The sequence below is a fragment of the Leucoraja erinacea genome, chromosome 7 (genome assembly GCF_028641065.1).
Source record: "Leucoraja erinacea ecotype New England chromosome 7, Leri_hhj_1, whole genome shotgun sequence".
NCBI classification, from domain to species: Eukaryota; Metazoa; Chordata; class Chondrichthyes; order Rajiformes; family Rajidae; genus Leucoraja; species Leucoraja erinaceus.
In genome coordinates this window covers 14,040,744-14,067,937 of record NC_073383.1, presented here as the reverse complement: position 1 = coordinate 14,067,937, position 27,194 = coordinate 14,040,744, and the positions used below count along the sequence as shown (strand labels likewise).

General features: G+C 42.7%; 2 protein-coding genes and 1 long non-coding RNA gene across 3 annotated transcripts in view; 2 read left to right on the top strand and 1 right to left on the bottom strand.

Annotated features, from left to right (window-relative positions):
• Positions 1 to 20,911, top strand: part of pgap1 (post-GPI attachment to proteins inositol deacylase 1) — a 154,362-nt gene extending 133,451 nt beyond the window's left edge. The window contains exons 27-28 of the mRNA XM_055637794.1: positions 19,154 to 19,283; positions 20,395 to 20,911. Of these exons, the coding sequence (XP_055493769.1) occupies positions 19,154 to 19,283; positions 20,395 to 20,583 (319 nt within the window). The 3' untranslated portion in view covers positions 20,584 to 20,911. The remainder of the gene's footprint in view (positions 1 to 19,153; positions 19,284 to 20,394) is intronic.
• Positions 465 to 26,859, bottom strand: LOC129698659 (uncharacterized). Its single transcript, XR_008723698.1, has 5 exons — positions 26,728 to 26,859; positions 21,766 to 21,840; positions 16,181 to 16,310; positions 2,344 to 2,441; positions 465 to 1,070 (listed from the first exon to the last, which is right to left on the bottom strand). It is a non-coding gene; the product is annotated as an uncharacterized LOC129698659 (long non-coding RNA).
• Positions 26,790 to 27,194, top strand: part of gtf3c3 (general transcription factor IIIC, polypeptide 3) — a 53,354-nt gene continuing 52,949 nt past the window's right edge. Inside the window, exon 1 of the mRNA XM_055637796.1 lies at positions 26,790 to 26,991. Within this exon, the coding sequence (XP_055493771.1) occupies positions 26,893 to 26,991 (99 nt within the window). The 5' untranslated portion in view covers positions 26,790 to 26,892. The remainder of the gene's footprint in view (positions 26,992 to 27,194) is intronic.

Here is a 27,194-nt window from a genome sequence, read left to right as displayed (position 1 = left end):
GTTGTCATAGCCTGTAACTGACATGTGCAATAAAGTATCTGTAAACCAAGTGATCAAACATCTGCGGGTTTTAAACTCAATGCTATCTATCACTGATGTGACTTGTTTCACTTCAAAACTGCAATCTTAATAGAGTCTCAATGAGCTATCAATTTTGAAAGTATATTTGTGAAATTTGTGCGATGGAAATTCTTTTGTAATCTATTGATGCAAATTATGTTGCTTTTGAAACAAAATTGCATTCGTAATATTTGCCAGATTTATACAATCTAATAATGTACAGTTTTAAATTGTTTTTCGTGCTGACAATCAGTTGTGATAGTAAATCATAATTAATCAACAAGATGGTCATGTCATTTTTAAGAGTTCAATCTAATTAAAAGGTATTAAATTGTCTGAAACTTTTAGCAGTACTTCATTTCTACTTGCAAAGTCAAAGATTGATTTGTTTCTCAATGTTCGGTGTTGACAACCTCACATGTTCAAAGGTTCAGTACTGTAAAGTTTTCATTTGTTAAATTGTTTTTCTGCTACAGTATATTATGCTGATAGAGTGATAAGTGATATCAAGAGTCAGGTCAAGAGTGTTTTATTGTCATGTCCCAGATAGAACAATGAAATTCTTACTTGCTGCAGTACAACAGAATATGTAATCATTATAAATAATATAACAAAAACTCAGTAAAAAATAAGAACAAGCAATAACAGTGCAATAATAATAATAATAATCTATTGTAGTTTATAGCTTATGAGGTTGTAGTGTTTAATAGCCTGATGGCTGTAGGAAAGAAGCTGTTCCTGAACTTGGACGTTACAGTTCTCAGGCTCCTGTACCTTCTTCCCGATGGCAGTGGTGAGATGAGTGCATGGCCAGGATGGTGTGTGTATTTGATGATGTTGGCTGCCTTTTGAGGCAGCGACTACGATAGATCCCTTCGATGGTGGGGAGGTCAGGGCTGGTGATGGACTGGGCAGTGTTTACAACTTTTTGTAGTCTTTTCCGCTGCTGGACGTTCAAGTTGCCGAACCAGGCCAAGATGCAACCAGTCAGAATGCTCTCTACCGTGCACCTGTAGAAGTTCAAGAGAATCCTCTTTGACATACCGAATCTCCGTAATCTTCTCAGGAAGTAGAGGCGCTGATGTGCTTTATTTATGATTGCATAACAAACAATTGGAAACAAACATTTTGCTGCCTTAAAAACTCCATGATTACACAATAAAACTTTAGCCTAATTTAAGTTTCTATTGATGTTCTATGAAACACTCTCAGAAATGAAATCTCTTTGTTGATGGTGTTATTCTCTGCAAATTGGGATGGAAATAATTACTTATTACTACTAACAAACATAATTAAATCTGACCGATGATACCTTACACTAATGGCACAAAAGGGGAGCATTCCCATCAGTCCCATTCCCTCTCTCCTGATTTGCCTGTATCCTTGCAACTCATTGCCCACAAGCCCATCAATGCACCTTTGATTCTTTTTGCCATGAATCCAGCATGGCTTTTGAATAAGGGAGGCAACTGGAGACATGAGGTAAACCCACATATCGGAGAGAGCATGTGTGAACTCTGCAAATAGTACCAAAACACAACAATGAAATTCTTGCAGCAGCACACTAGGTTTGCAACACCCCACGGACTGCAGCAAAGCCCTTAGTGTTTGGTGCCAGTTTGACTAGTCTTGTGGTAGAGATTCCAAAAACCACAGAAACATAAAAAGTAGGAGCAAGAGTGGGCTGTACATCCCTGCAAGCCTACTATTTAGTAACATGATGGCTGATATGATTGTAATATCAATCTTGCCTTTCCACCTATCCTCTGTAGCCCATTACCTGCTGGTCATGTGTATGTCTACGTCCTTAAAAATATTCAGATTCTGCTACCACTGCACTTTGAGGAAGAGAGTTCCAAAGACTCCCAACAGTCAAATATATTTTATCGCATATATGCTTCACTTTTAAGCAATGACCCCGTAGTTCTAGATTCCCCCACAAGAGGACACATCTGCCATGTCCTCGCTCTCAACACCCTTCGCAAACTTCTATGTTCGATCAAGTAATTTCTCATTATTTTAACCACATGCCTGAGTTGCCCAATTTTTCTACAAAATCCAACCAAATTTAATGCATTGGACTATTTTCTAGTTCTATTTTGCGCTAATGTCTTGTTTATACTACCTTTCTTCTTTTTACTCTCTTTGTGTAACTTATGTATGATTGATATTTTGTGTCTGTCAATGTGTCGTGATGCTGCTTCAAACAAGATTTTCATTGTACCTTTACCTCACCATACTTGAGCATATGACTCCACTTTTAACTATTTTCAATGCACTTACTTTCTTGTAAAACGAGACCAGTGTAGTCATTCTGAAGTGATTTCACCAGTGCCTTATATAACTGAAGCCCGACGTCCTTTCCTTTTCATTCAATTCACCTGGTAATAGACAATGACATTAGGTTAGGTTTTCTAATTAACTCCAGCACCGTAGCCTGTGAATCATGCAGTGAGATACTTGGATCCCTTTCTAGCTCTAAGATTTGTATTCTTTCACCATTTCGATGTGCTTTTTTCATTTTTCCAGCCAAGATGGTCAATTTTACATCTTCCTACAATATATTCAATTTGCTAGGTCTGGCCATTCATTTAATCTGTCTATATCACTTTGTAGTCTTTCATGATTTACTTTCCAACTTGCTGTGTGGCCTGCCTATAAGTGAGATTAGAGTCTTGATGCAGAGATTATAAACGGGATATTGACCATTATTTGGAGCATTCTGTGAAGGCAATGCCAATGTTATGAAATGCTTGCTGATGAGTTAAGGAAGATGGAGGTCACTGCAGACTTGAGATCTGGGTCTTCAAACACTTTTTCAGATGGCCATAAACCATACTGGTGTACTAGAGGCAGTGGTAGATTTGTAAAGAGACTTGCATTGACCATGTATTCATCCTGGACCTGGATGGGTGAGGAGAGTTCTGTCATGTAGCTGGGCAGGTTGGTGTACAAGCTTTTCGCTGGTGGTCTCTGGTGAGTCTCCTTCATGGTTGCGAGGAGTTCCCGCATTCTGGGAACTAGTCGCGGCCTCCGTATGGTCGCCGCAAATTTTTCAATATGTTGAAATTGGTCGCCATGGAGAAAATTGATAAACCTGTAGTCGCAGGTGCAGTTGTAGTGGGGTCGTAATGTAGTTATGGGTAGTCGAGGTGGTCGTCGGTAGTTTTAGTTAAATCGCCTTTGCTGACCGGGCATTTTAATTGGCGCATTGTAAGTAAGTAATTTTTATTTATATAGCACTTTTAAATCAAATCGCGTTGAAGCCAAAGTGCTTTATAGAGAATAAATTAGATTACCATACATCCATATAAAATAAAAAAACGTAAGCAGGAGTTTTCAGAACCAAGGATATCTGAGCGGTAATGTTAAATGCCCGCCGAACTTCACAGCTCTGTGTCTCTGGCTTATTAAAAGTTGTCTGGCTTCTTAAAACTTGTCTTCACTCCTTCTCCCACCCACCCCCTTCTCCCCTCTTTTAAAGGATTTACCATACACTGTGCTAGCCGTCTTAATTACAGCGGCCACCTTCCTGTTCATCGCGGCGTGTGTCTGTATCACCTTGGCTTTGTACCATGTGAATTTCAGACAGCGCTCCCCTGCTTGCCCTGGCCCCCGCCTTTGCGATGTGTGTGTGTGCGTGTTCCATTCTGACAGTCGCCGTTCCAAATCCCGGTTTTTCAGGCGACTGCCGGAAAATTGACAGTCCCTGGCAGGCCGCTGAAAAATCACCTAAGTGGGACAGGCCCATAAGGGAAGGAATCACGATGATTTAGAGCCAGTCTCCAAATAAGCATATGCGCAAGGATCATTTGCTTACTGTAACTCGGTGGCTAATGTTGGAGTGCTTTTGAGTCTGCAGTGGAGATGAGGGTGGTTAACAGTTTCCCGGTTCATGCTGTTGATTAGCTTCATCCCAATGAGGTCATTGGAGATGACATGGGGTTTTATGAAGAGAGGGTGGACAAAATGTTTCACCCTTGATTGACCCAGTTTGCATTGGGATTAGGTCTGTGAAGTTAACATGTGTGCCATAGAGGAGCAAAGGATGAAGGCGTTCTATACAACTACATACTAGAATAGATGGACCATCCTCAGTTTTTGAAGCCAGCTAAGTTTGAGAAGGATCCACTGGAATCCCTCTCCACTGATGGAGCCAGAGGTTTGAAGTTGGTGCTGCTCTTTGCAATTTTCTTGGATTTGTCACCCATTGGACCTCCCGGTAGCTGAAATCCACATTATAACTGGGGGAACTTTGTGGCGTCTGGAAAGAAACAGTTGAGAAGGATCTTTCTCTGCTGTAGACAACTAGGAAACGTCTAGAAATACTGCAATCAGACCTTTCAAAATGATGATATCTCCTTGATAAGTAAATGGCAGGGCCCAGGAGGCATTGTAGTACTGAGAGATTCTTTGAATGGAAGTACATAGAAGTACTGACTCGGGTAGACATGGTAGTAAAGGAGGCATATGGTATGTTTGCTTTTTGATTTTCAGCAGTTGGGTGAGCAGTTCAATTTGTTGCCAGCGTTGAAGAGATTTCAGCAGCATGTTGTAGAATGGAGTCAAGGACGCTTGTGTCAAAGACTTGGTTGAGGAGATTGTTAGTGTGCTATCCAGCAGGCGCTGACTGCCCCACTGATAAAGTTCATGTAATTGTTTGCTCTTGCAAACGAGACATTAGGTTTCAGTTTGATATATTTGTAATCAACCAACAGCAACATCTGAGATATGTTGAGTTTTGCTTGTGCTTTGAGTTGCACTTTGAGTTGTACTTTGGCAGGATGCAGGGGCATGGAGGTTGTCGACAGTCGTTACTTTCACAGCTGCCAGTGGACCATGCCCATCTGGTCTTTTTTAATGTTGCCAACATCTTCCACTGAGCAATCCGGAGCCACAAGTGCACTGATTTTTGTTTAATTGAAAGATGTAGCTTGGAAACAGGCCCTTTGGCCCGTCTAGTCCATGCTGACCATCCATCGGCCTTTCATACAAGTTCTATGTTATCGTACTTTGTCATCTACTCCCTACAAAGACCAATTAAACTACAAATTCGCACGTCTTTGGGATGTGGGAGGAGAACATAGCACCAGGAGGAATCCCATGCAGTCACATGGAGAATGTGCAAAGTCCACAAAGATAGCACCTATGATCTGGATCGAACTCTAGTCTCTGGTGCTGTGAGCAGTGACTCTATTACTTGTGCCACTGTGCTGCCCTGAGGTTTAGGAAACCTGAGCCTCTGTGCAAATACCCTATGTACATGGTAAGGGTCCCTACAAGTTATCCTGCGTCGTGATTCCCTCTTCCATGTGCAAGTCCTGATAGCTGAGTAATAGAATGCTACTGTCCAAGCCTTCTGCAGTTATCTATCTCAATCCCTATTTAAAGGCAGGTTCAAATGGTAACTTCTCAGACCCTTTTCATTTCTGTGTGCTCTTCACATGATTTCACGGGTAAATATCAGACGGTTTTGGAAACGCGTTTACCCCACACTAAATTCACTACCCCACACTATATTATATTGGGACAATATTTAAAGAGCATTTAATGCATGCCAAAGGACAAAAGAAGGGTCTCGACCTGAAATGTCTCCCATCCATGTACTCCAGGAATGCTGCCTGAACTACTCCAGCACTTTGTGACCGGCTTTTGTGTATTAACCAACATCTGCAGTTCTCTGTTTCTACATTTAATAAGTTCATATTCCCAACCCACCTCTTCTAAATGGAATTACAAATGCAAGACTGACCATTTAGTGTTAAATCTGGAAATCAATGTGTTTGTATTGGATTTCCAAGGCACTGCCTATTTGTTGATATGGCCATATGCTTGTTGCAAGACCTTGCCATTCAGTTTGGTAAAAAAATCCCTCAGTTTTGAAGTAGATTCAAAGAGAATGATTTCCTGTTTCTAACTAGCCAAATAATGAACCTGCTCCTCGACACTGCCCAAGGGAATAAAATAACAAGGAACATCATTGATTTGCTGTTACCTGACCTATACCATGACATCAGTTAATTGGAAATGTGCTTGAAAGATCGCATTTATTGGTATTGCTTGTTAAATAACCATGCATTCCAAAGACGAAGTAAAAACATATATTGTATTGAAAACTGGAAGATATATTTAGATGTTATTTATACTTACCAGTAGTGTCATCTGTAGTTTGATTGATATATAGAGAAAAAAAAATAATAAAAATCAAAGAAACTCAAAAGATGAAACCAATTTCTATTGAATAGAGTAAAATTGTATTCTGTGAACGACTCGGAGCCAGGATATATCAACAACTGGCTGACTGGTGTACTGAACATTACATAGTGTACTTGCTTCTGATTTTGACAGGTGTCTTCAAGAAACAATTTCTGTTTCCTTTGTGAATTATATTACAATACCTAGGTATTGCTTGGCCTATTAAAGCTCCTTTCTGAGCATAAAAAAGGACCATTAAGGCGAGACTTGTTTATCTCATGCCAGTAGGTTATAACAAATACTATCCATAGACTGTATCTTTTATGAGAAATGATGAAGTAAATGGGAGACATCTATTGTGAAACTACACAGAAACTTACTTGGTAGATATATTTTATCTATTCTTTCCATTCTACTGTTTTCACCATTAACTTATAACTTGATGAACACCCATTTGTACGTACTGGTTCACATCAGAACAAAAAAAAAGTTGAACTAATATCTGACATAATTTATTTTCGGTATAGAAAAAAATAGAAATACAGATAATCAGGATGGGGGGGGATGGTGACCGCTCTTGCTGATTGTCCGCTATAACCGAGTCAGGTCTTATTATTGTATAAGTATTAGAAACAAACAACTGTAGTTGCCGGTTGATACACAGAAATGACACGAAGTGCTGGAGTAACTCAGCAGGTCAGACAGCATCTCTGGAGAATAAGGACAGGTGACGTTTCGGGTCGAGACTACTCTTCAGACCTTAGGTCCGGAACTGGACCAGGAATCCAGGTGAGTTGACGGCCCTGGCCGGGGGAGAGGCGTAGTTAATGGTCGATGCTCGCAGGACGGAGTGGAAGCAAGGGTCAGTGGTGTTGCCAACAGGCGTGGTTGAGGAACTGTGTGGGTGGGCAGTGGCGGCAGAAGGTGCGGTGTGAGTTGGGGGGGGGGGGCAGACAGCACGGGCAGCCAGAGCTGCGAGCCAGGATTGGCGTGGGCCGCTGTCGGTAGATCTGTCCGCTATAACCTAAATGAGTTGAATGAAATGACTACTTGCAACCCCCCCATGTGTAATGAGCATGAATTCTGATACAGCATAAACAGTGTCCTCTTTATCTTTCTTATCTGTGGGCACACCACAATAGTCATGTCAGACCCCAGACAGCACAAACCTGTCTAGAAATGCATGGCCCAGAAAAGAAGCTATTCAGCTCATTGCATGGATCGTTTCATACCATTGTGGATCAAACAAATAACAGATATGCATTGTCATTTGCTACTTTGGTATATAATTCAAAGATCCAGGGTGTCTGAATCATTCTGGGAGTGTGTCATTCTACTGAGTGACAATTGTCCACTTGGTCAAAACAAAATGATGCCAAAGTAACAAATATATTTGAAAACCATTCTGCTCAAAAATTGAATATTGCAAGCTATCTTTTAAGGTTTATCCAGAAATTCGTTGAATTAATGACATTTAAAAATTCTTGGTTAAGAGGAAAATTGCGACTTCCGGTGGCTGCTATGAAGCAGTGAAGGCAGCTGCACTGAGCTCTCCTCCAGACAAATCGTGTTTAAAGTCGACTCCCATGCCAGGATCGAGTTAAAAATTCTTATCAGGTTTGCTGAACGTCAAGGGTACTGACTCCATCAAACGGTACTGGTGGATTTGGGATTTAAAACGATCTTATCGTAAAAACTGGATGAGAAAGAGAAGAGGTCAGAGAGGACCCAAGAAGACTACAATCAGTTTCCAGCTCCAAAAAGCTCTGGATGAGCTTGAAACCACCCCTGAACCCACGTTTGAAAGTTTGGAAGAGGAGCTGGAACCTCAACAACCTACAAGCGATATGGCTGCGAGAAGTGATACAAAGGAGAAAGAAATGAAAAGCTGGGAAGAAACGGTAAGAGCTAATATTCTTAAAGACATTACTAAAGATCTTCAGAAGCAATTTGCCAAAATGAATTCTACAATTCAGAACAACTTCTCCACTATGGAGGGCAATCTTTCTAAGAAAATTGATAATAGCTGCGGCGAAGTAAAAGAGCTTTATGTAGCCCTGAACCAGCAGTTTAAAGATTTGGAGTCCAGGACAGCGAAGGAAATGGAAAGTATGCGGAGAGATTATAACAACAAACATGACACCCTGCTGAAGCAATTAACAGACACGGAAAAATTAATGGAAGTAATGGAGGGTGAGATGGAACAGATGAGCCAAGAGATAACAGGTCTGAAAAAACGACACGATACGAATTGGGAGTTAATGAATAAACTGAATGAGAAATGTCAAGATTTAGAGGCCAGGTCAAGGAGGCAAAATCTGAGAATAGTAGGAGTTAAAGAAGGTGCTGAACATGGCCTTCAAATGCGTGATTTTATTACTAATCTACTTAAAGATGTTTTCAAACTTCCTGAAAACCAAAGATAGATCTGGCTCATCGAGTGGGTCGCTTCCAAAAACATGATAATGCTACACCAAGGCAAATTATTGTAAAGTTCCTAGATATTTCAACTGTGGAAACTCTATTAAAGAAGATAACCTATGGAGAAAATCTTACATTCGCTGATAATATCGTAAGATTCTATAGGGATTATCCTCGGGAAATTCTGGCAAAAAGACGCGAGTTTAAAAGGGCAAGCAGTATTTTATATGGACATTCTGAAGTTCGTTATGGCATGATCTATCCAGCAAAAATGCTAATTACGTTTAAGGGCAAGCAACGCTCATTTACGGACCCGGACTCTACTCACAAATACGCCCAGGAGATTTTAAACAAAATTCAAGGAGGAACAGAATAATAGCCATTTTATCAGTGGAACTTTGTTTTTTCTGTTCCAATTAAGACACTAGAACGCTTCAGACGGTTACCAGACAGGCTTATTTGGCAAGAATGTGCTGTTCAATAACACAGGCCGAATTAAACTTCTGAACTGAAAGCACATATGAAAGCTCAAGGTCGCAAGCTCGTCACCAAACCCTTCAGCACGGAGAACTATGAGACCGTCTCCTTTTGAAATGGCCATGATATGAGGCATCTGTTCCACACTATATGACCTATTATCCAATTACGCGCAATAAACTCAACCAACGTTAAAGGCGTAATGTCCCATACTAACACGATTAACTATATAGCAGGAAGGGTGGGGGAGGTTAGACATATATTTTTAATACTAAATACTAAATACTAAGAATGAATTAACTAACATACAGGTAAATGAAAAGTGTAATTTTTGACGAGGTACTTTAACCCATAATTACTTTTATTTTAATCCAAATCTTCTACCTTCCCTTTTATTTTATTCTATTTTAAACTGTTCAGCGATGACCTGATATGATAATTTTGGTAACAATTAGAGGGAACCGACTAACGTTGGGTCAAATTCTAATAGGGGGATAAGGCCCAGTGCATAATCTCATCGACGGAGGTCAATTTAAAAACAAATCTAGCTACCTTAGGTGGCTTTTTTGTAATTTATCGCTTTTTTGATAAATTACATTCACTTTTTTTGTTTATTCACAATTATGTGTTGTATGACTCAATAATTTTTATGTACACTTTATTTTATGTTTTTCTCTTTCCCTTAATTATGTTTAATAGTGTCAGGAGATGTAGAACTACTGTAGAAATTATGAAGGACAACTCTGGATTCGGGATTCTGAGGTACTTGGCTGCATCACATGAATCATACAGTCTGGTAATAATAGCCAATGCAAGATAATAGTCGAATAAATATCGGAGGTCTCACCTTCTGTAGTTGGAACATCAGAGGTGCGAATGAGCCAATTAAAAGAGGTAAAATTCTGGCACAATTAAAATCATTAAATATGGATATTGCTTTCCTACAAGAGACACATTTGAAACAACAAACTCAGATCAGATTAAGGGCAAATTGGATAGGTCAAACCTATTACTCCTCATTCACCTCTAAAGCAAGAGGCACGGCCATTATAATTCGGAAGGGCATACCTTTTAAATTAAAGAAATCCATATCTGATAAAGAGGGAAGATATGTTATAGTCACGGGAGAAATTTACAATACACCATTAACTATGATAAATATTTACGCTCCTAATTTTGATAACCCGCAATTTTTTAGGAAAATAATAGATTTAATCGCAGAGCATAATTTTCAAAATATAACAATGGGGGGAGATTTAAACTATGTTATAGACCCATACTTAGATAAATCAATAAAGCTAGGGAAGCGTCTTGTTAAAACTAAGACCTGTGAATTTTTTAATACATATAAAAAATAATAACATAGCTGATGTTTGGAGAATAGCAAATCCAAGTGGTAGGGAATACTCATTTTATTCATCAGTTCACAAAACTTATTCGCGAATTGACTATTTCTTATTGGACACAAAATTGATCCCGTATACGAATAAACCATCATATCATAATAGTATTATTTCTGATCACTCATCATTGACTTTTATACTTAAAATTGAGGGAATGCCGAGTATAAAACCTTTTTGGAGGTTCAATGCACACATATTAAATAACCCACAGGGTTATGAGTATATAAAAGAACAAACAAAACTTTTTTTCGAAATAAATGACACATGATGGATAATTCACCAGGGGCTGGGGCTGATTCTATGGGTGAGATGCCAGTTTATTTTTGAAATATTGGGGGGGGGGGGGGGGGGGGGGGGGGGGGCGGGCTGCGGCATCACACTCACATTAACCACACCCCAAACACACAGGTGGGGGGAGGGGAGGTGAGAAGAGGGGAGGGAGGGGAGAGGAGGAGGAGGAGGAAACGGTACAGAAAGGTGAGCGGGGTAGGGGGTGAGAGAGAGGGATGGGGAGAGAGATGTGGGGGAGGGGGGGGGGGGGGAGGGGGGGGGAGGGGAAGGGGGAGGGAGGGAAGAGGGGTGGGGGGGAGTGATGGAAGACGGGGGAGGGAGGGAGAGGGGAAGGGGGGGGGGGGAGAGAGGGAAGGGGGGTGAGGGAGAGAGGGAGAGGGGTGAGGGAGAGGGGTGAGGAGAGGGAGGGGGGGGAGAGAAGAGAAGAGGAGGGAGGTGGGGAGGGTGGGGGGAGGGGTGGGGGAGGGACGGGGGAGTGGTGGAAGAGGAACAGAGGGGGAGGGGAAGGAGAGGGAGAGGGGAGGGGGAGGGGAGAGGGATGGGGGAGGGGAGGGGGGGGGGGGGGGGGGGGGGGGGGGGGGGGGGGGAGGGGGGGGGGGGGGAAGGGGAGTGGTGGAAGAGGGTCAGAGGGGTAGGGCGAAGGGGGCGGGGGGAGAGAGGGAAGGGGGTGAGGAAGAGAGGGATGGGTGCGAGAGGGAGAGGGGTGAGGAGAGGGAAACATAGAAACAGAAATTAAGTGCAGGAGTTGGCCATTCGGCCCTTTGAGCCTGCACCACCATTCAAAATGATCATGGCTGATCATCCAACTCAGTATCCTGTACCTGCCTTCTCTCCATACCCCCTGATCCCTTTAGCCACGAGGGCCACATCTAACTCCCTCTTAAGTTCCGATTGGACATATGTGAACATTGGGCATTGTGACATCACACGATGGAACGTTCACCAGGGGCTGGGGCTCCTGCAAAGGCATATGGAAATGATTCCATTCCGATTGGACATCTGTGAGCATCGGGCATTGTGACATCTCACGATGGAACATTCACCAGGGGCTGGGGCTGGTGCTGCCTCTATGGGTGATAAGCCAGTTTATTTTTGAAATATCGAGGTGGGGGGGGAAGGTGAAGGATTTGATTAAAAACGAGGAAATGTAATGAGGAGCGGATACTTAGAAAGAAAAGCGAAATCTCTACCGAAATGGAAAAGATGTCGGCGATTCTGCGTCTTAGAAAGGGAAAGCGAAAGAATCTCTACCGGAAGCCGTACATGCAAAATTCCGATGGACGTCGCGAGCGATTCTCGCGATTGGACGTCTGGTTTCGGAGTTGCAGGGCACGGCGGGAAAAAAGGCAGGAGGGGCACCGTACGGCGGCGGTCGGATGGGACGAGAGTTTTATATATATACTAGACCAAGTGCAGACCCGTTGGGTCTGCTCCCCCAATGGTGTGATCCCCCAACCCAATATTCCACCATGCACCCGTCTCCTCCAACGGAACTGAACCCGTTCCTAAATGTAAGATTCCAGCACTCCCCTGCCTCCCTCAGCAGTGGATTAAAAAAAAATTCCAATTGCGCTTCCACTGCCTGCCGCAGCAGTTCCATTTGCAATACCAATTTGCCCTCACCCTCCCGTTGAAGCACTTGCTGTGATATCCCATTGAGGTGAAAAGTTCAGAGTGTTCGCTTGCAACTTGTTTTGGTGTGTTGGAAGCGATAGGAAGGAGCAGCGAATCAAAAGGAAGGGCGCCGTACGGCAGGCGGTCGGATGGGACTAGAGTTTTATATATATACTAGACCAAGTGCAGACCCGTTGGGTAGCTCCCCCAATGATGTGATCCCCCAACCCAATATTCCACCATGCACCCGTCTCCTCCAACAGAACTGAACCCGTTCCTAAATGTAAGATTCCAGCACTCCCCTGCCTCCCTCAGCAGTGGATTTAAAAAAAAAATCAAATTTCATCTCCCCTGCCTGCTGCAGCAGTTCCAATTGCAATACCAATTGGCCCTCCCCCTCCTGTTGAAGCACTTGCTGTGATATCCCATTGAGGTGAAAAGTTCAGAGTGTTCCTGTCTTGCAACTTTGTTTTGAAGTGTGTTTGAAGCTGATAGGAAGGAGCAGCGAATAAAAAGGAAGAAAGGCAGCCGGCAGCCGGACGGACGGACGGCAGGCAGCAGCCACAGACTTTTATATAATAACTAGACCAAGTGCAGACCCGTTGGGTCTGTTTCCCCAACAGCGTTTGGGGGGGTGGGGGGGGGGGGGGGGGGGTGAGGCGTCACACTAACCACCTGGGTTGTGTTGTTCCTCCAAAGCACGGTTGCGGGGTGGGAATATGGCTGGGGCTGGGGCTGGTGCAAAGGCATATGTAAATGAATCCATCCCGATTGGACATATGTGAGCATTGGGCATTGTGACATCACACGATGGAAACAAATCAAAAGGCAGACAGGCGGCCGGACGGACGGCAGGCGGCAGCCACAGAGTTTTAATATATAATTGATAGATAGATAGATAGATAGATAGATAGATATTAAATAGAGAATCACCCTCAACAGAAGCATTAAGGGAAGGTTGGGAACATGAGCTAATGATAAAGATCTCGAAGGATAGATGGGAAAAGTATTTGATGAATACACATAACTGTTCTATTAATGCAAGACATAATTTAATTCAATTCAAATTATTACATAGACTATATTATTCAAAAACGAGGTTGAATAAATTTTATACAAACGTCTCTCCCAGATGCGATAAATGTTTGTTTCAAAACGCTAATATAACACATTCATTTGTAGGATGTACAAAGTTGAATACATTTTGGAGTGATATATTTGATATATTTACAAAGCTTTTCAAGTCAAGAATAGAACCCAAAACGGAATGGATTATGTTTGGAATAATAGGAGAAGATACCAATTTAAATAAAGATCAAAATGTTTTTTTTAATTATGGGTTAATAATTGGAAAGAAATTGATACTTAAATTTTGGAAAAATACAACCATACCAATGTGGATTAGGAATATGATGGACATAGCATGCCTTGAAGAAATGAGACTCCGACTAATAGATAAATATGACCAATTCTTAAGGAGTTGGTCTCCTTTCATCGACTTTTGGAATCATGTGATGCAGTGGTACCGTAAAGATTGCTGATTTCAGTTCATGACGCGGATAGATCTACATCTCCGAATACAGATTTGCAAAATTCTCTTTTAAGGGGCCTTCTCATCTATTTCTACTTTCCACTTTCTCTCTTTCTTTTTTCTTTTTTATATACACACTTCATGTTTTTCTACTCTCTACCATCTATTTTTTCCACTTTTTCCTCTTTCTATTGTTTTCTTTTTCTTGTCTTGCTTACTTCCTTCTCATAACATAAAACTAGACGTTGTACATAGAATGGATTATGGTATTACATAGTTGGCACCTAAAATTAGGTTCCACTGTACTGTTTTGTGCTGTATTAACTTCTAATAAAATAAACAAAACAAAAAAACAAAACAAAAACAAGAAAAGAGGAAAATTGCAAAATATGATCAACAGCAAAAGGCATTGGTAAGAAGTTCCCTGTAATGGAATGCTCAAGTTGCATAGTTAACTTTCCTCATAATGCCCATTCTGGATATCTCTACGAGATATCTGTGGTTTACACTTAGTGGTAGCTTGGATAAAGTTGCACTTTATCAGTTTATTTATTCATGTGTGTATATATTTATATAATGGCATATGGACACACTGATCTGTTTTGTAGTCAATGCCTACTATGTTCTGTGTGCTGAAGCAAAGCAAGAATTTAATTGTCCTATCAGGGACACATGACAATAAACTCACTTGAACTTGAACTAAAGGATAGTAAAGATGGTGGCTAGACTCAAACTGGTTATTATTGACAGACAAATCTCACTGAAGTTTTGAAAGGAAGATATTAACTGATTGTTGATAATGGATCAGAGTCACTGGATCAGTAACATGTTCTCTTTATATTGACTATCTTCCCGCTCCACTTTCACTCCATGTGCAAGGTATTAACCCCAAACATTGGCACAGATGCTGCTCAATCTGCTGAGTTCCTCCAGCAGTTTGCTTCTTATGTCCTCTCCTTTTTATGGGCTAGAGGATTTGTCCAATTCATTGTCTGCTGCTCTATAGAGAGTTCCAGGATTTAGACCCAGTTGCCAAGAATGAAAAGTGATATTCAGCATGGCTTTGTGCACAAGGGGTCGTATCTTACTAACTTGATTGCGTTTTTTGAGGAAGTGACTCAATCGGTAGATGTTGTCTGGATGAATTTTACGAAGGCATTTGATAAAGTCCCCATATTCGACTAATCTAGAAGATAAATGTAGATTGGGTTAGTTTTCAGATGACCCCCAATTGCTGGAGTTGACTGTGAGGAAGGTTGTCAAAGCATCCATGACATAGAGATAAGCTACGCAAATGAGCAGAGAAATGGCAGATGGAGTTTAATCTGAGCAAGTGTGAGGTGTTGGACTTTGGAAGGTCAAATGCAAGGGAAAAATATACAGATAATGGCACGACTCTTACTGGCATTGATGTTCAGAGGGTCTTGGGATCCAAGACCATAACTCCCTGAATAGAGTGGTGAAGAAGGCGTATGGTACACTTGCCTTCGTTGCTCGATGAATTGAGTACAAGAGTCATCAAGTCATGGTGCAGCTTTATAGCACATTGGCTGTCCACATTTAGAATATTGTGTGTAATTCTGGACACCCCAATACAGGAAGGATGTGGGGACTTTGGAGAGGAGGTTTACCAAAAATGATGCCAGGATTAGAGGGTGTTAGCTACAAGGTTGGACAGACTTCCATTGCTTTTTCTGGAATTTGAGAGAGGCCTAATAAAAGTATATAAAAAAGTTGAGGCATAAATAGGGCAAGCAGTCAGAACCCATTTCCCAGGATGGAAATATCAAATATTACAATGTATAGCTTCAAGGTCAGAGAGGCAAAGTTTAAAGGAGATGTGCAGAACAAGTTTGTTGCAAGCGGGTGCCTTGACTGCACTGAAGGTGAAGGTAGAGGCCACCGATATTTAAGAGCTTTGTTGCTAGGCACATGGATATGTGATGAATGGAGGAATATGATTTGTGTGCAGGCAGATAAGGGATAGTCTTGGCATCATGTTCAGGACAGATATTGTAGGACAAAGGACCGATACCTGTGTTGTACTGTTCTGTGTTCTTTCTATATCCAAATCAAGGACTGTAGGTGATGTCATTGTCACGACGTCCTTCCTTATACAATCATCTAACTTACTAACTTACTGACCTGCTCCAATCGTTGATGATTGTGAACATTTCCATCAAATTACCTTGCAGCCTCCACATTCTCGGGAAATACCATCTTCTCCAGTCAACATCTAACTAGGGTCGTCCACTCCTCTAATTCCATTCGGTTTTTTTTGTGTCCTCTCCTCTCGAAGCCCTTTCTTCCTTCTGAAGCTGTGATAATTTTTTTATATTTTTAAATTATTTTATTATTTATTTCGAACAGAATAAAAAGCAAGTGTGAAACAGCATACAAAAAACAAAACAAAAATATTTATAAAGTGTCATAAACAATATCTATAAATTTTAAAAAATGGCTGCAATACTTCAGCGGAGGTATAACCAAAGAAGCTTAAGTCAAACTTATTTGATGTTACCATCCTGGCATCAATTAATACAGCTAAGAATCTCATATTGTTATAACTGCCCTCTCAAAGTATCCGGCCCGCTCACTGCTTTGTACAGCACATTCCGTGTATTTCTGATCCCGCCGCGATTGTGAAGTTTGCATTGTTTTGGTAAAGCTGAACCATCTGCCAAATTATATATGTGTAGGAAGGAACTGCAGAAGAAACGTCACCCATTCCTTCTCTCCGGAGATACTAACTGTTCCGCTGAGTTACGCCAACATTTTGTCCCAAATTATATACGTTCACGCTGCCCTTAGTTGGTGTTCCACTGCGTTGGGACTAACTATCCAATTCATTAGCCCAAGTCCTCCTGAAGTTTGTAAACGCGTTTTGTGTCATTTGCAACATTTGTATCTCATGTCACCAGGTGAAGACCATGAAAGTGGATGAGAGAAACTGGCAATTATCTTCTGCCCCTTCGGCTGATATCAAATGTTTGTCATTATTCTCCAACTTCGCCAATGTTGTGTCCACGTCGCTCCTGGTCCATTGTCCCCAAGGGCATTAATTTGGGCCACCAAATCTGTCCCATTGGGCAGAAAAGCCTACAATCACAGACGCTAGAAGATATCAAGATGCTATTTTGTTTCGAGCACGTTATTAATTGAAGGAAATATTGAAACAGAATGGTGGAAACGTCTCGAGTGGTAACTACTCCGGCAACATCTGTGGAGAGATGAAGCATTGGCGATTTCTTCAGCCAGAAGATCCTGAGAATGTTCCGTTTTTTTAATATTCCCGGTACCACACGACTTCGGGTTTTTTTTTGTATTACTTGAGTCAGATGTGCGGGAGAAACGCCACCGTTTCGTGCACTGTCTGTGTTTAGGCGGAGGTCTCCCTGGCGCATTGGGCGACAGCGGGTACAGACAGGGCGGAATTCAGCTTGGCCGCCTTGTGCCGCTGCTGAGAGCAGAGTGCCGCTGTCTGCTCGCCTGTAACCATTTACAATTTACAAAGCTACAGCCCGCAGCTTGAACCGTGGGCTGGAGCAGCGGAAAAGACCCGAGTAAACACAGCAGCAGCCCGTGGTTCTGGATTTGGCGCCTCGGACAATTTCATTGTCGGAATTCCGGAGTTAGGGCTAATAACTGGGTAGGGACACAAAAATGCTGGAGAAACTCGACGGGTGCAGCAGCATCTATGGAGCGAAGGAAATAGGCAAGTTGCCTATCTCCTTCGCTCCATAGATGCTGCTGCACCCGCTGAGTTTCTCCAGCATTTTTGTGTACTTTCGATTTTCCAGCATCTGCAGTTCCTTCTTAAACGCTAATAATTGTGTGTTGGTTCTTGCCACATCACGGTTGTAAACGGAGAACAGGTAACATATCAGATAAGAATGGCACCACACCGGGAACGGACACCTGTTGTTGGTTCGGGAACCGGCCCTATTGCAGTGTTTATTAGTTTGAAACAGTTGTTTGGTGAAGCCGAGTGCTTACTCGTTCATACATTTTCTTCGAAGATCTTCTCTGCTGCTGTTTAGTTCATAAGCACACGTTTATAAATTCTAGGAGCAGAATAAGGCCATTCGGCCCATCAAGTCTACCCCGTTATTCAATCACGGCTGATCTATCTCTCCCTCCTAACCCCAATTCTCCTGTCTTCTCCCCATAACCCCTGACACCCTAAAACAAAAATATGTCCATCTCTGCCTTGCAAATATGCATTGGCTTGGCCTCAAAAACTCATTTCGGGAGTAGCGTTTCTCTATAACGACGCCCCTATGTTTGGCTCGGAGCAGGCGCTGCCCCTGGTGCTGAAGGAATCAAAGTATTTGCAGAATGTCCCGCAGAAACCACCGAGACAAGCAGTCGAAGTTTCTTCATCCAATCTCATATTACGCATCAGGATAGACTATGTCCCCCCCTGTTATTTATGACAGATATGTATTTTTTTTCTGCCCAATTTCAATTTCCAAACCATTCTGTAGACAAAAACATCAAGTAACCGTCCACCAACTAACTGGTCTTTCCCTCCACAATATTCGAAGCCCAAAGTGCTAACAGTTTAATTCCACCCACGGCCTGGTTACATTTTGCTTTGGTGCAGTTGCGAGATCGGCTTGGACGACAAACTGTCGAATATACTGAAGGGAGGAGGCTGCTCTCCCCTGGTGAAGCCAACCCAACATCCAAAGCTTCTTAAAACTCCACAGATTGCAACAGCCACACTTCGCCCGGGCCGCTCCGTGATCCGGATAACTCATTTTGTCATGGTTCTCCTGAGATTTTAAAATTGTGTAACTTCGTTATAAAAAAAAAAAATGTTGCTATCGCCAAGAAGGACGAACTTTGGGTCTTCTGCCTCGCAGTTAATAGGTTGGTAACACAACTATTTTTAGCGCTAAAAGCGGATCAAAATTGAAATATCAATACCTTGGCACACACCGCGAACGTCACTGACACCCACACACCCCACCACAGATATAAAACTGAATTGACTGCAAGACGAAGACATTTCCAAGCCGCACAACAGTGAGCGCCACTCACTCAAGTTTGTTTTTGAGGCCAAGTGTGTGTGTGTGAGTATGAAGAAATTGTTGCCACCTGCTCACCAATTTTGTTTCATGTCTCTGTGAAATAATTCTCCTGGTTTTCTTTCCAGCAACACCATGCTGAAAGCGCAGGTTTTTACTTTGTGTCTCACCCTCTTCCTCGTGACTTTGGTCCATGCAATACCCCTGGAGTCTAAGGATGCTTGGAAATCTTTGGAAAACCCAAGGAACAGGGAATTGGTAAGAGTTCAGTGTGAAGTTAGTTTTGTCAGCACAAAACACTTGGAGGCAGATGTGCCAAGACATAGATTTAAAAAAAAGTTTCATTATAATATTTGGGGCCGGGGAAAATAATTGTTCTTGAATTGTTTGGAAGATAATGTTATTGTTCGCCAATTTAAATATTTCGTTATGAATATCTATGATTCTCTATGTGGATTACAATGGATGTAAATTATTATCTCGTTTCACACACACAGACATAGACACAGACACACACAGACAGACACGCACACACAGACAGACACACACAGACACACACACACACACAGACACACACACAGACACACACACACAGACACACACACACACAGACAGACAGACACACACACACACACACACACACACACACACACACACACACACACACACACACACACACACAAACCGCGTTCAGTTTTATAGCTGCAAATAAATTGTCAGTTTGGACGATTTTGAAACTTGTCGCCTGATAAAGCGCCTCCCGTAAAACGAGAAAGGCTAGCTAGCTTGTCCAAGATGCTGGGAGCTGTAGATTTATTGATTGATCCTTTGTCCCTGTGGTATCATTTACCAGTCTAGCCGCTGTTGCTGTTCGTCTTACGCGACGGCGGAACTAGAAAGTTTTAAGTCTCAGATCTTTTATTGCTAGTTATTGTGTGAGGAGCGTCGTGGTAGGCGGATGAGCGGTAGACTGGCTAAACATGCGAACATCACATACAGGTACACCTAGCCTTGGTTGTAAGGACGTTGCTACTGGTGTCCTTTGCCTTCTGTGAAAGTGTCACCAGCCTCCTCTAACAACCGTGCCATACACAGGTAGACAAAATTGCTGGAGGAACTCAGCGGGTGTCTGCAGTGCTGCAGGTAATCGTAACGTGGACAGGATTTCATCGTCTCATAATAAAACGAGAGCGTCTCAAGCCTAGTTCTCACAGGCTGTGGTTGAAGTCACCGCGTTTCATTCCATTTCATCCTTTGACGGTGACAGTTTGCATTGAGACGCGTCCGATTTATCCGCATGCATTAATGTCATCGACCACTAATTCACACTTTGTCGGCAGTGCATGTTAATGGTCCTCTTCTCCCGCAGTTTTTCCGAACGCTTCAAGCTTATTTCTCTGGCCGAGGGCTTGACGTTGGCAAGTTCTCCACCGTTTTCAGAATGGACAACAAGAGACCATCATCGGCGGCGGCTTCCCACTACCCCAACCACATCACCTCTGCCTTCTCAGACTACGAAGGACAAAAAGATTCCTTTGCAGCTTTGTTGAAAGGATGACTACAGCGAGACCGAAAGCTGCCACGACGCTCTGAACACTCGCCTAGAATCAATAGCGATCAACTCGATCAAAGCACTGTCCTTTTAGTGTTAGGTTCACAGTCCACTGTTTGTGTCGACTTTTACTTTTGTCGATGCCCTTTCCACTGAATCGCCTCCCGCGTTTTTCATGTTTATGTTTAGATGGCATTTTGCTTTCACCTGAAACCTGTCATTCTCTTTCAATCTGTGATGCAAAGTTTGATCAACCTGGTATTTCACGGCAATGAGGGTCGGGTTTGGAATTGTCGTGAAATAAGCCAGGGTAAAATAAATGAATGTGTTAAATCATATGTGATTAGTGTTGTTCTTCCGCGCCGGCTATTGTATCTCGAACAAAACCAGGTAAAAAATGGTCGGAGGCAATTTTAATGATACCAAGACTTGTCGACATCATATCAGAAGTTCATACAAGTAGGTGAAGTGAGGGCTGGTGTCAGAATGTTTTGCAGTTAAAAAAGAAAATGCCTCTGGATGGAAGAGTGGTAGCGGCAGAGTTGCTGCTGCCTTACAGCGCCGGAGACCCGGGTTGTGAATTTGTGGAATTCTCCGCCACAGAAGGCAGTGGAGGCCAATTCACTGGATGATTTCAAGGGTTAGATTGAGCTCTTAGGGCTAACGGAAACAAGGGATATGGGGGGAAGCAGGAACGGGGTACTGATTTTGGATGATCAGCCATGATCATATTGAATGCCGGTGTTGGCTCGAAGGGCCGAATGACCTACTCCTGCGCCTATTTTCTATGTTTCTATATTCGATCCTGACTGTACGGAGTTTGTACGTTCTCCCCGTGGCTTTTCACCAGGGGCTCCTGTTTCCTCCCACACTTCAAGACTTACAGGTTTGTAAGGTAATTGGCTTGGTATAAATGTAAATTGTCCCTGGTATAGCTGTATCTCTCAACTAAAGTGGGTCTCAGAGTATGTATACAAAATTAGTTCCAAAGAAAGTCTTCGTGGTCTGGGGACGGGGCAGGGGCTGTATGTGCCGTATTTAACTGATAAAGTCAAGAAGTATTTGATTATTTTTCAAGATGGTAACAGCCAACCTACAGATTTTTCACATTTCTATTTTCTGTCTAAATTGGTTGAAATAGTGAGCCTTTTCAGGTTGGGTATTAAATGCTTTAAGAATGCCACTTACCACGCTGATATCTGTGGACAGGTATCTGTAATACAAGCCAGAGGTGATGAAAATACTCAGCAGATCGGGCAGAGCCTGTGGAGAGAGAAAAAGACAGCAATTTAGGGCGCTGACCCTTTATTGAATGAAAGGTCAATTGACCTGAAACATCATTTATTTTTTTCTCTCACAGATGATGCCCAGCTTGCTGAGTGTTTCCAACAATTTTTGTTTTATTTCCGATTTCTGGCACCTACAGGTGTTTGTGTTTGGGTTCGGCCACAGTTGCCAGTCGTGGCTGTGACCCCTGATCTGATCCATTCAGCTACTTGAACATTCGGTTTTATCCCACATCATTTTGGTTGCATGTCAGATAATTGTATCAAATAACTTCAACGTGGTGAGAATGCGACTGTGTTAATAAATGAGCTTCAATGACAGTGGCCATCCTGGCTGAGATTTGCAGGAAGTCTTCAGGAAGTCTGCTCCTACCCTTTGTGTGCTTTTGGCTGTGTGTAGCTAAGAAAGCATCTGATGAAGAGTTGTTGCTCCAAAACAAATTACTGCGGATGGAGGAACCTTGAGATAGAAACAAAGAATCCTGCAAATGGTCAGACAGCATCTGTGAAGGGTGTGCTTTCATAAGAACGAACAATGAGAAGCAGAACATCATTTCTAAGAGCAGTAACATTTTCCACAGATAAAGACACTGCCTATGATTCAAACTACTATTAGTTTGAATCAATGCAAAAACCAGGGGTCACGGGTGTTACACCTCAACCTACAGATTTCACCGCTTGTAGGAGAGTGATCAATAAAAAGGACGAATTTAAATGTATGCAAACTGACTTTCAAGTAACTCAGTGGGTCAGGCAGCATCTCTGGAGAACATGGAGACGTGATGTTTTGGGTTGGGATCTTCTTCAAACAAAACGTTCTGAAGAAAGTCAGAAGGAGAAATTACTCCATGGTGTTACTACATGGTATTACTCTTGGAACATAAAGATCATAGAAACATAGAAATTAGGTGCAGGAGTAGGCCATTTGGCCCTTCGAGCCTGCACCGCCATTCAATATGATCATGGCTGATCATCCAACTCAGTATCCCGTACCTGCCTTCTCTCCATACCCTCTGATCCCCTTAGCCACAAGGGCCACATCTAACTCCCTCTTAAATATAGCCAATGAACTGGCCTCGACTACCCTCTGCGGCAGAGAGTTCCAGAGATTCACCACTCTCTGTGTGAAAAAAGTTCTTCTCATCTCGGTTTTAAAGGATTTCCCCCTTATCCTTAAGGTGTGACCCCTTGTCCTGGACTTCCCCAACATCGGGAGCAATCTTCCTGCATCTAGCCTGTCCAACCACTTAAGAATTTTGTAAGTTTCTATAAGATCCCCTCTCAATCTCCTAAATTCTAGAGAGTATAAACCAAGTCTATTCAGTCTTTCTTCATAAGACAGCCCTGACATCCCAGGAATCAGTCTGGTGAACCTTCTCTGCACTCCCTCTATGGCAATAATGTCCTTCCTCAGATTTGGAGACCAAAACTGTACGCAATACTCCAGGTGTGGTCTCACCAAGACCCTGTACAACTGCAGTAGAGCCTCCCTGCTCCTATACTCAAATCCTTTTGCTATGAAAAGGATCTATCAAATCTAGCCTTCAGCTGCAACGGCATGTGAGGACATGGCCGATTGAAACGGAATTCAAAACATCATTGAGTGTTTATTGTAAAGTCAGAAATGATTTCCGTCATTTGAAATTACCCTTTTACCATTAAATAACAAAACAGACTCCATTAGGGGCGTAGAGTGTAGATTTTGTTGCACCACAGGCATTTTGCCCAATAAAGGCCTGAAAGATGCAAGTTCCTATTGTGCCCTTTCCGGCAACTGGATGCAGTTCCAGTGACTTCAGGAATAGATTAAATTATGCAGAATATCCAGCAATTAATGTGATCCAAATGGTCGTGAAGGGGCTAGTGCTCCACACAAGGCTTCTCCTAGCCTTCTTCTCCAATCCTATCACAAGGACCAATCATTTCTCCGTCATATGTCTAGCAACCATCTAAATATACCATACAATTAGATAAAATGTTCTGATTCAAAGCATTTTTTATTTAACAGATGTCTGGAATACTGTATCAGTGTAAATACTGATTGTGTAAAAGCTGCATTTCGACCAAAACAATTTTGACATTTCATCAGATAAATAAATCTGACGGGCTAGTACTGAATATTTTCCTTAATCAATATCAATTGAGTTTTCACCAAATGGCAAAACCTGGACAATAACAATGGAATTTACCAATTAAGTGAAAACAGTTCTCATTTAATATAATTGGCACAGTACAGACTTCCTCAATGAATGCAAGAAGAGAGTTTTGGTACTTTGAATATTTGTTTAGTTTATGTACTATTATCTAACACAAACAACAGTTAAGAATGCAATACCTGTTATGAAAGATTGGAGCGTGCTCTGGTAGCAGGGAACTGTTGCCAGGACATAGAAATGATGCTAAGTATTGAAGATAGAGAATTAAGAATGCTCTGAAAGATACACGGGATGCCAGGAAATCTGGAGTTTATTCGAAAGTAACAACAAGTCTTGCAGGGCTCAGAGTTCTTGGCTAGACTGCACTCCAAAATATAGAAAATACTGGAAACACTTTGGTGACAATGGTGCAGCAGTTGATTTACAATGCTGGAGACGAGACCTGGGTTTAATCCTGACTTTAAGTGCTGCCTGAGCTCTGGTTTCCTCCCACATTTCAAAGAACGTGTGGGTTAGTAGGTTAATTGGCAGTTGTATAATTGCCTGTACAAGGTGGAAAAACATCAAGATTGTCTTTCTGGCATCAGCAGTTAGTGATGAATAGATATAGAGAGGTTACTCAGCCAGAGGGATTGGACCAGATGGGGCATTCAGGAGACAGGTAAATGGTGCCAGTCTCAGATGAAGACTCCTGACCAAAGAGTTGGACACAGAGGCAGATGAAGAGTTCAACTTCATTTCAGTCTCAGTAGCTGGTAAAGTAGAGGGGCAAAGCTGAGGCCTCCTGGATGGCACAGTGCTGTGGCGATAGACTTGCTGTCTTACAGCGCCAGAGTTCCAGGTTCAATCCTGGCTATGGGTGCTGTCTGTATGGAGTTTGTGCGTTCTCCCTGTGACCACGTGGGTTTTCTCTGAGTGCTCCGGTTTCTTCCCGTATTCTAAGACGTGCAGGATGATAGGTTAATTAGATATTGAAACTTGTTAATTGGCTTCTGTAAATTTTGTCCCAAGTGCGTAGGATAGAACTGGTGTAGGGTGGTCGATGATCGCCGTGGACCCAATGGGCTGTAGGGTTTCCATGCTGCATCTATAAACTAAACTAAAGGATGGTGATCCTTAAAGGGGTAATCATTCAGGATCTTAAATGGGGAGCAGAGGTAAAAACACAGCACGGGAAAAAATGGGGGAAGTGATTGGGAAGTGAAGGAGAAAGATCCAGAGGTGTTTTGGTGATCAAGAGTGGATGAAATCTGTGATCTCTGACACCTGAAAGAAAGGGAAAAGGTAACCTGTGGCAGGACTGAATGTGACAAAGAACAAAGTAGAACTGCATGTCTCCAATAACATTGTGATTGAGTCCGTGTTCTTGCAGGGGTCAAGAGCACACATTTGCCAATGTATAGCATCAAACATGGATCTCGGGGATACAATGAGCAGTGATGGATTATACCTATGATCCTGAATGGCAACGTGTGGCATTTCAGTTGGAATCCACATGGGATGAATTTGATCTTTCTCCCCCTTCACATTTGCTGAGGAAAGACATGCAACTGCTCCCAATTCTGATGAAGGGTCTTTGATCTTCAATGTAATTGTACTGTTCAGAGAAGAGGGGGAATCCTCCAGTGCCCTGTCCTTGTTGACTTGGCAATATATTCAATTACTGCTTATGGGCACTTGTTGGGTGTAGATTGGATCCTCATTTCTATCAACTGTGATTACATTTCAAATATCTAATTAATGGTAAGGTCCTTTTTGATGTCTTCAGTTTGGTAAAGAATTCTATACCCCCGCCCCCCCGCATCTCTGGACTGTTAGGGACAGGCACAAACCTCGACCCAAATAGTAAAAAACAAATGTAGCTTAGAGATACAGTACGGAAGCAGGCCCTTCGGCCCACCGAGTCCATGCTGACCATTGATCTCCCTCGTCTGAAGAAGGGTCTCAACCCAAAACGCCCATTCCTTCTCTCCAGAGATGCTGCCTCACCCGCTGAGTTACTCCTGCATTTTGTGTCTATCTTTGGTGTAAACCAGCATCTGCAGTTCCTTCACACATATGTTCTATGTTGGCTCACTTTCCAATCCATTCCCAATATTTGGGACAGGTTTCAATGGCCAATTAACCTGTACCAACCTGCACGTTTTATGGGATGTGGGAGGAAACTGGAGCACTCCAAGGAAACTCACACGGCCGCAGGGAGAACATGCAAACTCCGCACAGACAGCACCCAAAGTCAGAATTGAACCCAGGTCTCTGACGCTGTGAGGCAGCAACTCTACCAGTTGCACCACTGTGCCACCATACAAACAAAAGAATGAATGGTACAAATGTCTTTATTTCACCCACAAATTTCGGTACTCTGTTCACAGGTTGTGAAGCACAAATTACTTCATTAGTTCTCACATTTAACATTTACACTTTAAGTTAATTAATTTTGAACAGAAGGCACAATGAATTACATTTAAAAAAAAACATCAATGTGGATATTTTAAAGCAGCTAAACAACAATTACAGTTTAAGTTTAATTTTGAACAAAAGGCACCGTGAATTATATCAAAAATTACATCAATGTGGATTTTCTTAAGCAGCTAAACAACTATCACAAGATTATTTTGCACATTTCTCTCGGCAATGACACTTTATAATGAACCGTGCAGCGATTAACCCCGCACTGGGGGGTTTGCACTTTGCAGGAGTGGACGTACCTGGGGTACTAGGGAGGGGGAATCACTTGGTGGTGGAGGAGCAGCAGCAGCAGCGGCGGCGGCGGAACCAGATCTGGGGCAGGTTTTTCCACCGCACCGAGTGACAGCAGCAGCAACGGACCCACAAGCTCGTCCGCCCCGTAAACATTCCCCGCCGGCCCCAACATGTCGGGATTCAGCCCAGAGCTCATCGACTATCTGGAGGGGAAAATATCCTTCGAGGAGTTCGAGCGGCTGCGGGAGGAGAGGAAAGCGCGGGAAAGGGTGAGAGGGAGAGGGGAGGGAGAGAAAGGGAGAGGAGGAGAGAGGGGGTGAGAGATTGGGAGGGAGGGAGAGGTTGAGGGGGACAAAGGGAGGGAGGGGAGAGAGAAGAGAGGAAGAGGAGGGTGTGGGTAGGGAGAAGGTGAGAGGGAGGTGCAGGTGAGGGAAAGAGGGTGAGGGGGATGGTGAAGGAGGTGAAGTGGATG